Source organism: Dreissena polymorpha, chromosome 1 (genome assembly GCF_020536995.1).
Source record: "Dreissena polymorpha isolate Duluth1 chromosome 1, UMN_Dpol_1.0, whole genome shotgun sequence".
NCBI classification, from domain to species: Eukaryota; Metazoa; Mollusca; class Bivalvia; order Myida; family Dreissenidae; genus Dreissena; species Dreissena polymorpha.
The window spans coordinates 42521097-42532595 of record NC_068355.1 but is presented as its reverse complement, the minus strand read 5'-3'; the positions used below and the strand labels follow the sequence as shown (position 1 = coordinate 42532595).

The following is an 11499-nucleotide window of genomic DNA, read 5'->3' as shown; positions in this document are numbered from 1 at the left end:
AAAGAATATATGGGTCCGTATTCACCAACTCATTCTTAGACTTAAGAATACAGAATAGACTTGAAACCAAGAAAATGCGTTCAGTGTATATATACATATCTAGATGTACAGGCCTCCACTAGTGATTATGTCCTAAACAAAATGTTCTGCATGATGAATGATACAGACATAGCCATTAGGTGTTTAATGCCAAGTCTGATTAAAAATTCAATCAATTTTTTAATTTATCATTTTAAAGAATATTCTTTTTTTAGAATTGTTTGCTATATACGGGCCCGGTTTTTTCGGTACAATTAAAAACCGGTAGTTCAAGGGACCGACCAAAAACAATCGGATACCTTCTGTTTTGTTGCCTGAAACGTATTTTTCGGCTACGTTGAAACGTCAATTTTTAGTTTTTGTACATTTTAATTGATGTTGAGTGACATTTGATACAATAATCAAGGTACAAACCACTGTTTCTTTGTGCACCGTGTTCATGTCATTGCGTTTACTGTCAAAGTATTTTCGGGGCTTTGTGTGTAAAAATCATGCATGACGTTTTGAGATTCAATGTTTATAAATATTAATACACATGATATCATCGTGTACAAAATGAGTGTAAACATAAAGGTTTGACGATTACAGAACCTAACCTCACCCTCCGACTCCAGGCCCATAACTCTAGATCCATTTGAGGGTTGGTTCATGAGGATGCAACACTGTAGTGACAACAAGAGATGCTACTTTATTGGTCATTTTGTAATAACTCGATTGTCAACAATTATCGCTATTTAAAAAAATCTACTTAACATGATTTTTGTCGTTTTTCTGGGACGATTGAACTTTACCGGTACGCAACGCTTAACATCAAACAGCGTACCCTAACCCTTAACACCTAACACATAACAACTAACGTAACACCTTATAATCCTTTTTATCCTATATATTTCATTAGTATCGGGGGCAACCACCCCCAAACCCCCGCTTTGTATAGTGGTATACAACTGCGTACCGGTAAAGTTCAATCTAGCTGTTTTTCTGATTCAGACGCTTAAGGTATGTACACTATGATACAGGCAATCAAGAGTATATTGACTGGTGAATGTTCATGATTAGAAAAATCACGGTTACACACAGCTAAGTTTTGTAGTGTAATAAAGTGTAATAAGGTCACTTCCAACAGCCTTGCTGTTGGGCTAGCTCTTTAGCGACGTGGTTAAAGTGGTTACTATCACTTTGGAGGTCATGGGTTCAATCCCCGGCTTGAGCTCAGTATTTTCACATTAGTTTGCATGATTCGGTAGCACTTTATTGTTTTTCGATGAAGACAGTGAACATTAGACCTTACTTTGAGAGATTTTATTATTGTCAATGATTGACAGTACTGTTTAAATTGTTTGATGTGCACTGGTTAATTCACAGAGTAAATAACTTGGTTTCAGTATAAGAAAACCCCACTTCAGGCCCATTCGCATAATAGTGACCCACCAGGTAGCCCCCAACATAGGGGCCTTGATAGGTTCTACTTTGACTTACCGGTGGTACCTTCAGTGAGATTACTATTTCTCAAGTTAAACAAAATGTTGTTAATATTACCAGCTGTAAATGGTGTTAACAATTGTCAATGTTTATGGCGTGCTTTTCACCCGGAAAAGTATAATATATTTCCAATTATTTCATTTATGTATTCAATGCAAAAATTAATGTCAATTTGAGGCAATCCTAACTATGTAAAAGGTAGAATTATTTTAGCAAGCCAAAATCAGAATTAACCTTCTGGGAGACCAATATAATTGTGCTCATTTTGATCCTTGTTTAAAAATGGAAAGATTGAGAGGAAAATAGCAGGGTGCTGCACCCATCTCTGTTTTTGTTGCCCCCTTCTTCCCCTAAGGTTGGTTAAAAGAGAAGCATGAAAATGGATTGAAATTCAATATATTTTTGCGATCTTGTACTGGCCTAAAAACACTGATTACAAGTGTTTGACGAAAATTTCTTTGATTTATTAAATAATAAGAAAAATGTCACCAGACTTTTCAGGCTTTTCCCCGTCCCCCCTTTTAGCAGCACCATGTAGCTTTTGTGATCCCTGACATCTTTCCCGATAATAATTTATTCATAATAATCTAAAAATACATTGATTTTCTTTCAGGGTTTTGTGGCATAAAGCTCTGTTGGTTGATAATAGGAGCCCATGCACACATTTTATAAGTCTGCAATTTTTATTCGCAACAGGTTTTAAAGTTACACAGACAGCCATTTCCAGATTACCATGGCGACTGCTGGAAACATGAAAGATCCAACAGTTGCCAAGAAACTGTTTGAAAACCTACAGAGTGACCTGAGACTACTGTCAACAGAAGGGAAGAGAAAACATCCAAATGTGAAAGAGGTAACAGTTCATGTGAATTATAGTTTAAACAGACATTTGTCTTCAGAGATTGCTAATTTCAATAATACTATAAATAGTATTTAGTTTTCTGTCAAGTAAAGTTTGAGTGAATTCTGAAATATCAGCACTTGTCTGTCAATGATCTGGGTCCAGGTTAGGAATCTGGACATCTCTCTGAATATAAACACTAGAAAAAATCGCTATGCAGGCTTGCGTCAATTTTGATTTTTTGCTTTCAACTAATTCAATATAAAAGCAATGTTTAAGTTTCTTGAAAGCAGCATTAATCAGTGCTTTTGGGGGAAACATTTTACGGCAAATATTGTACCCCATTCTTATCTAAAAAGTATATATTTTTCCCAATTAAGTTGCTGCCTCAATTTCCCAATGAAAGGGTTCTAATGTTTTAAGCTCCTGGTAGGGTGGCAAAAAGCAGTGGGACTGTTTGTCCTTACACTGTGATTCTTTCTCTCCATCCCGCATTCCTTCACCAGAGTTTTATTCCTTAACGCAATATGTACCTAAGTTTTGTATGTGTGTCTACCTGCATGAGTTACAGATCAAGTTGGAGTTTCAGTCCATTTACTTTTTCTCTATAGTAACAGTATTCCAGATTTTTTTGCAAAGAAAACATGCATTCAGATGTTAACCTAAATTTTGGTATGTGAGTATATCTGCATGACTTACAGATAAAGTGTGAGTTTCTGTCTGGTCCATTTTTTGTTTGAAGAAGTTACGGGCCTGGGACATAAGAATTTTCGTTACAATGATACTTTTTTTAAACCTTACTTTTTTTAAACCTTTTAGATGCTTCCTTATTATGCCTCCCTTCGAAGAATATGGGGGTATATTGCTTTGCTCATGTCGGTCTGTCGGTCTGTCGGTCCGTCCACCAGGTGGTTTCCGGATGATAACTCAAGAACGCTTGGGCCTAGGATCATGAAACTTCATAGGTACATTGATCATGACTCGCAGATGACTCCTATTGATTTTGAGGTCACTAGGTCAAAGGTCAATGTCACAGTGACCCGAAATAGTAAAATGGTTTTTGGATGATAACTCAGGAACGCATACGCGGCCAACAGGGCGAACTCTGAACAATATAACTGAAGCAACTGGTCTGTAATCCTAAATCTATAATTATCAGTCCAATGAAACATCATCCTTTTAGTAAAATAAAGTGGATCAGTAAAAATATTATCAGAATATGAGATTTTTTGTATATTTTGTATATTAAATATTGTGTTAATGTTTAATTTTGTTGATTAATATAAATATAAGCAGGACAGGGGAGGTAATGCACTATTATATATCTTTCTTATATACAGGGGAAACAAATGCAATAAGTTAAAATTTCATGTTTAATAAATAGAGGATATTTGTTCATGTCAGTGTGAGATCATTTGTTATTTTTTATGATCACATTTTATTATTACTTTGACAAAAAAACACTTACCTGAATGCCACAATGGATTCCACCCAAACAATACCCCACCCACACCCCTACCAGAATCTTCCCTCCCCCAACCTTACCCCCCCATTTTTTTTTAAACATCATCTTATAAATTACCACACCCCACATTATACCCCCCTCTCACCCCCCACCCCCCCCTACCCCCCCCAATTTTTTTTTTAAACATCTAAGAAATTACCACATGCCACATTATAACCCCCCTCTCACTCCCCCCTACCCCCCCCCCCCTACCCCCCCACCCCCCACCTCCCCCCAAATTTTTTTTTTAAACATGTAATAAATTACCACACCCCACATTATACCCCCCTCTCACTTCCCCCTCCCCCCCCACCACCCAAAAAAACAATTTTTTTTTTAAACAGCTAATAAATTACCCCACCCCACAGTATCCCCCCTCCTCACACCCCACCCCCCACCCCCCCCCCCCACCCCCCCCCATTTTTTTTAAACATCTCATAAATTACCACACCCCACATTATACCCCCCTCTCACCCCCCTACCCATTTTTTTTAAACATCTAATAATTACCATACACCACATTATACCCCCTCTCACTCCCCCTAACCCACCCCCACCCCCCAAAAAAAATAAAATTACCACACCCCACATTATACCCCCCTCTCACCCCCACCCCCCACCCCCCCAAAAAAAAGTTTTTTTAAACATCTTATAAATTACCACAACCCCACATTATAACCCCCCCTCTCACCCCCCCCCCTACAACCCCTCCCCCCCCCCCCCCCTACAACCCCCCCCCCCCCCCCCGGCCCCCCCCAATTTTTTTTAAATTTTTTTTAAACATCTAATAAATTACCCCACCCCACATTATACCCCCCTCTCACCCCCCACCCCCCCCCTACCCCCCCCACCCCCCCCCCAATTTTTTTTTAAACATCTCATAAATTATTAACCACACCCCACATATACCCCTCTCACCCCCCTACCCATTTTTTTTTTAAACAGCTAGAATTACCATACACCACATATAAAAAACCCCCTCTCACCTCCCCCCCTACCCCCCAACCCCCAAAAAAAATAAAATACCACACCCCACATTATACCCCCCTTCTCACCCCCCCCCCCCCCCACCCCCCAAAAAAAAAATTTTTTTTTAAACATCTTATAAATGACCAACACCCCACATTATACCCCCCCTCTTCTCAACCCCCCCCCCCTACACCCCCCCCCCCCCCACTACAACCCCCCCCCCCCCCGGCCCCCCCCACTTTTTTAATTTTTTTTTAACACATACTAATAAATTGCCACACCCCACATTATACCCCCCTCTCAACTCCCTCCTACCCCCTTTATACCCCCCCCCCCCCCCCCTGCCAATTTTTTTTTTTTTAAACCTCTAATAAATTACCACACCCCACATTATACCCCCTCTCACTCCCCCCTTGATCATGACTGGCAGATGACCCCTTTTGATTTTCAGGTCACTAGGTCAAGGTCACAGTGACTCGAAATAGTACAATGGTTTTCGGATGATAACTTACATTAGGTCAAAGGTCAAGGTCACAGTGATGCATGTTTTACAAACAGCCCTTGTTTTTAGTGTGAGTCTACCTACATGATGTATAGATCAAGACGGTGTTTTTTTTTCGGTCCACTGATTTTAACTTTTGAAGAAGTTACAGTCGTTGGAATTAACAATGTTCTCTAACATGATGCTTTTCATATTTTTGTTAGAAACACTTACAGATATATGCCTGATAGTTATTGTGTAAGTCTATCTGCATGACTTTCAGATCAATGTTGATTTTATTTATGTATGTGCATCTTTGAGACAAAAGTGGAATTAGGGAGCATCTGTGCCCTATTGACACATTTCTTGTTTATAATAAATCCAAACCTTCAGTTCATCTCCCTATCCAGCTCTCTGAGTTAAACTTCATCAAAAATATAAATATAAACTCACTTTTATTCGAAGTTTTATAGTATTTATATGCAAGAAAAACTCAACTAAACTTGTTTTTTTTAATCCATAGGGCTTTGGCCACAATCCCAATATTTGTGGAAAAAAGCACCTGTCATTATGTTTTCTGTAAACTGATATCAATAACATTACACCAAATAAGTGACTTCATAAATTTTCTTCACAATGAAACATACTTACATGTGTCAAGAAGTGTCTAACAGTATATTTTGAGATTTTTTATGTGTTACTTGATTCTTTAAAGATGCAGTAGGAGCATTATAGAGCAGTTATGATCATTTTAATAAGACAAAATTTAATTTAATTAATAAGAGTTAGACGTAAATACATAAAGGCGAACTAAATTTTGTTTTATATAGCTAGTTCTTGTTTTCGTCTTAGTTTAGAAAATTATTGACATATATTATTATATTCTATCCCAAGTTTGTGTGTGCAATATGAGCAATTCCATCTTTTAGGCTTCCGAAAAAGTTCAACTGAAGCTGAGGACAATTTCAGCCAAGGGAGATGACATGCTGTCAGGTAGATCTTGGTGGGGTTGGCTCCCTTTGTTTATCTTTTTTACTCCATTATTGAGATACCATTTCATTATCATTATGGGGGCTCTGAAGCTTAAGGAAAGGTTTAGGATCACAAAACGTGCTGCTTGAAAGGGGCAGGGTGGACTTGTTTGGCGAATTTTTCTCATGAAATGCTAAATCCAGGAATATTTTTTTCTAACACATGTAATTAAGGTAATTAAACATGTTACAAATGTTTCAAATATATATATATACATTTTGCAAGTTTTTTCACAAGTTTTATGTTGAACATTCTAGAATCTGATTGGATTGAAGGGGTAGCAAACAAAAAGAAACAGGGCAGAGCACCAAGCTATTTAACTCTAGATATTTCACTAGTAGCTCTACAGCTAGCTTTTTCAGGTCTCATCACAGTTTGATAAAGTTGACAAATATAAAATCTGTTTATACCTAATTTAATAATTATACAGTACACGAAAGGTAAATTAAGTATAGATCTATTGTTCTATTTATGTTACAGTATAGTTGAATATATCTGAATAGAATTCTTAACAGCAAATGTTTGTTGAAAGACAGTGGGCTATTTATTCACCTGGGTTTCCTACGTCAAAAAGTTTCAATTGTCGTTTTTAGCTCGGCTGTTTTCGGAGAAAACCTGAGGTATTGTCATGACCAGGTCGGCGTCCGCTGTCGTCGTGCTAAAACCTTATCATTTTGTTAAAGTTTTGAACATTGGCACTAAAATCAAAGTGCTTCCACCTACAACTTTGAAACTTTATATGTAGCTGCACCTTGATGAGTTCTACATGCCACACCCATTTTTGGGTCACTAGGTCAAAGGTAAAGGTCACTGTGACCTCTAAAAAAAATCAAAAAAATCTGACAAGCTTTCATTTATTAAAAAATGCACCTGCAGCCGAGCGTTGGCACTCGTTATGCGGTGCTCTTGTGAAGAAAAACCATTTACGTGATTAAAGAGCCTGAATCAACTTCAGTCTCTGTTGCAAAGTTGCACTGGAAGCACTGCTGTGTCTCATAACTGGTGTAAATCATATTATTACTCATTATTTAATATTATAATTAAATTTAGCAATCTTTGATGATCAGTTCTGAAACGATGTTTTCAAAATCACAGATTATGGAGCGTTTAAGCTTTTCAGCCTTTATTATGCTCCCCCAAAAGTTTTGGGGGGAGCATATAGTCACCCCTTCGTCTGTCCGTCCGTGCACAATTTTTGTCCGGGCTATTTCTCAGCAATTAATGACCGGAATTCAATTAAACTTTATGGGAAGCTTCACTACCAAGAGGAGATGTGCATATTATCAGCCGGTTCTGGTCGGATGATTTTTCACAGAGTTATGGCCCTTTGAAATTTTCCAGTAACTGTACATATAGTGCAATTCTTGTCCGGGCTATTTCTCCCCAACTACTGACTGGAATTCAATGAAGCTTTATGGGAAGCTTAACTACCTTGAGGAGATGCACATGTTATTTGTGGGTTCTGGTTAGATGATTTATTTAGAGAGTTCTGGTCTTTTGAAATTTTTAAGTTGCTAAACCATCCATCGTATTATTTTGTCCAAAGTTATGCCCCTCAAGACGCTTCCTTTTATCTGAATATATAGTGCAATATTGTGACAAAAAAAACATTTGGGGAGCATCACCCGACTCCGACGGTTTCTTGTTTTCTATCAGGGTTGGTGTCTGCTAGCTCGGAGATACTGCAGCCTTTTGTGCAGGGATGTGACACCAAGAACGTGAAGCTTGTCCAGATTGGTCTCACTGCCGTACAGAGGATGATTTCACACGAAGCCATATCCATAGTAAGTTTGGGCCTTTAACCAATTTATGCCTAGTGGACTTGCCCATCCTTCTAAATTGGATCAATTTATTTCCAAAATTAGAGATGTCTAGTATATTTATTTCTATATTTAGAATAATTCTTACAGAAATTCCTTTAAGCAAACAGCGCAGACCCAGATGAGACATCGCATCATGCTGCGTCTCATCTGGGTCTTTGCTGTTTGCCAAGGCCTTTTTTCTAGACGCTAGGCATAAATGGGTTAATCAACTACCATCATATGCAGGGCTTGTTTTCTTCATTGTTAAATGTCTCTGGCCTACCATTTTAGGAGGGAAAAATATCCGAGCTAGTGAGAAAGGGGAAAATAATTGCGATGGTTAACTCTTAACCACTCAGAAACACACTTTGACGCATTTGAATTACTTAAGAAAATTAAATAAAATTTAGGTCTTTTCTTAATATATTCAAGTTGGAAATGCTTCATTTCCAACCCTAAGATACTGATGAGCAGCAAACAGCATAAAACCTGAACAGACTGCGAATTACTTGCATGCTCTTCAGGTTTTATGCTGGTTGCACATAACCATTTTCACTTTGCTGCTGAGTGGGAAATGTCTGACTTGAAGTTTGGGGAAACTGCTTATATTTTAAGGACATTTTGTAGGGGCATTGGGCCTTTTCCTTATGGGAGTAGGTCTATGTAAGGCCCCGGCTAAAGAATGAAAAAAGCCCTGATAGATATTTGCATATTAGTAATCTACCAATGTTGCTGTTGTCATTAGGTTAATTTAAACTTATGTACTTAACCGCTATGGCATTAAAAGATTATGCTTATTGTGACACTTTGAAGTCTGTGTCCTGAGTAGAACAGAACCAGGGCCTGATGTTTAGAATATTCTGAAATCTGCTTTTACAGGATTAGCTTAAGAACACATTTTGTTTGAATTGCAGTAAAGTGGAGAAACATTTTATGATAAACTTATTACAAGCCTTTAATAAAAAATCTTGTTGTCATAAACAACAGAACTACCATTTTAAAACACAACCCTTTAAAAGAAGTAAAATAACTCCATGAAATAAGCCACTTTTTATTAAAAGCAACTAAAGAATTGTTGAGATATTGGGGCCAGTATATTAAGCTGTTAAATAACAAAGAGATGTTGATGCAGTTAAGCTGTATCAATACAATTAACTTTATCACAGTTACTAGCACATCAGCGACTTACCAAGGCAAATTCTTTGTTTTTCAAAATCCTAAATCCACGAATTTGCATGTCCACAAATTGTCTCTTTTTTTTTTAAACAAGTAGACATCATGCAGAGGAATATAAATAATTCTGCAGTAGCATAACTAAAATCTTTCCAACTCCCCATCTAACTGTAGACTGCAGCAGACGATGTGTTGAACATGCTATGGGGTCTGATGGAGAGTGGTTTGGAGGAACTGAAACTGCTGCAGACAGCCATACTTCTCATCACGACTAATTTTGTCGTCCAGCATGAGTCACTTTCAAAGGTAGGGGAAGTGTCTGTGGAAAGATCTACAGAAAAATAACGTGTGACCCATGATCCTCAAACCCAGTGGAGTGTGACCCATGCTCCTCAAGACCAGTGGAGTGTGTCCCATGCTCCTCCAAATTAGTATAGTGTGATCCATGCTTCTCGAAATAAGTTGACTGTGTGGATTTTCATGGATCCTTTCAACTTGCAAATCAAATTTTCTATGAATATTCTTGTCCAAAGCCTAATATCAGACATTTAAAAAAAAATATAAAAAAATTGAGATCTAACGAAAAAGCAAGATTTGGATACATCTTAATTTGATGTCAACAAAATAAATTAATCTCAAGTTAGTACCCTTTAAACAGTGTCTTGTGAAATCCCCATTTCTGTATCATGAAACAAATAACCTATGTTTGTTGGATTTCATGATACTGAAAGGGGAGGTGTAACATTTCAGGCGTTGGTGATCTGTCTGCGTCTGCACTTTACCAAAGACAGCACGACCAACAACACAGCCGCTGCAGCCATCAAGCAGCTTGTTAGCATAGTGTTTGAACGTGTCATTGCCGAGGATAATTTGAAACTGCCAGGTATGTTCAACAATTTCCTCCAAAACAAGTTTCACAAAAAATGACTTTGGCTGCTTTTACGTCAATATGTGATTGCAGAAGATAAACTGAATGTTCTGGCTTTATTCAACTTTTTAGCTTAAATAAAAGAAAGAAAAAAAAAGATCTAAATACACAAAGAACATCAGTTTATAGGCATAAGAATGGTATGATGGTATGAAAATACATTTTATTTGGTAAAATACAGATATCTTTTGTTTTATGCACAGATTACTTAATTATGTCTTCAAATAGAATAGTGCAATTAAATAGAATGATATTCAAACTTAAATTAGACCAAACACTGGAAAAAAAGTTGGAAATGAATCCAGAAATAAACAATGTTTCCTTCATTATTTTCTTGAAGTGCAAAAATCTGCACTTTGTGTCTTTGAGACAAGTTCAATGGACTACGCTACAGACCTCAGTTATAAGTTGTTCCATTATGTTTTCATAATGCACCTTCTTGAGCAAGACTTATATACACTCCTTTTTTCAGATTTTTCCGTCGATGTGTCAGAAACAGAATTGAAGACTGGTTCCAGCAAGGCTCCACTCTCTCTGAGACCATGTGCAGGGGATGCTTATCTTCTCTTCCAGGTGTGCCTTCTTATGTGGAAACACACTTTTAAAATATTGTTTTGTTTGCAGTTTTATGCAATCCATTACCATGGTATTTTTTGATCGCCGTTTGTCCGTCATCTATTGTGCATCATGCGGTGTGCAGCTTCAACATTTGCCTTGTTAACACTCTAGTTTTGTTTTTTTCTTGTGAAGATATAAATGTCTAAATGTTTAAATTAGCTAGCTCAAAAGTCACATGCTCATGTAAATAGCTGATTTTGACAACTTTTAGCTTAATTGAACATTTAATGTGTGACATATCTACAAATTGATAAATTCATGCTCAAAATAGGCCAACCATATTGGTCAATGTTTTAGTGGTAGTCAGCTTAGTGAGTAATTTGTTAATGGAATGTTTGTCTTTCAGTTTGGCTTTTATGTATTTTCAACAAGCAATGTACATTAATGGTGTTTCTTTATTACAAAGTACTCAATCTTTTGGAATGTAGGTTAATGATATCTTTGTTAAACTTGATGTATATCAGGATAATGCATTCACCATATAAGTCTGTCAGTCTGTCTCTATTCATACACTTTTCAACATTCAATGTTCACAAACCTAAATGGATTGTTCCTTATGAAATTATTTTATACATATGTAATTTGCACCACCCTACATTAAAAAATTTGCCAAGGTTCTTGTGTAGGTTT

At 37.2% G+C, this 11499-nt stretch overlaps 1 protein-coding gene across 2 annotated transcripts in view; it reads left to right on the top strand.

Annotated features, from left to right (window-relative positions):
* Window positions 1-310: 310 nt before the first annotated feature.
* Window positions 311-11499, top strand: part of LOC127878034 (protein MON2 homolog) — a 450013-nt gene continuing 438824 nt past the window's right edge. For both annotated transcript variants that reach the window (XM_052424435.1, XM_052424430.1), the window contains exons 1-7: window positions 311-445; window positions 2218-2374; window positions 6246-6309; window positions 8005-8132; window positions 9498-9629; window positions 10074-10206; window positions 10724-10824. In XM_052424435.1, the coding sequence (XP_052280395.1) occupies window positions 2255-2374; window positions 6246-6309; window positions 8005-8132; window positions 9498-9629; window positions 10074-10206; window positions 10724-10824 (678 nt within the window). In that variant the 5' untranslated portion in view covers window positions 311-445; window positions 2218-2254. The remainder of the gene's footprint in view (window positions 446-2217; window positions 2375-6245; window positions 6310-8004; window positions 8133-9497; window positions 9630-10073; window positions 10207-10723; window positions 10825-11499) is intronic.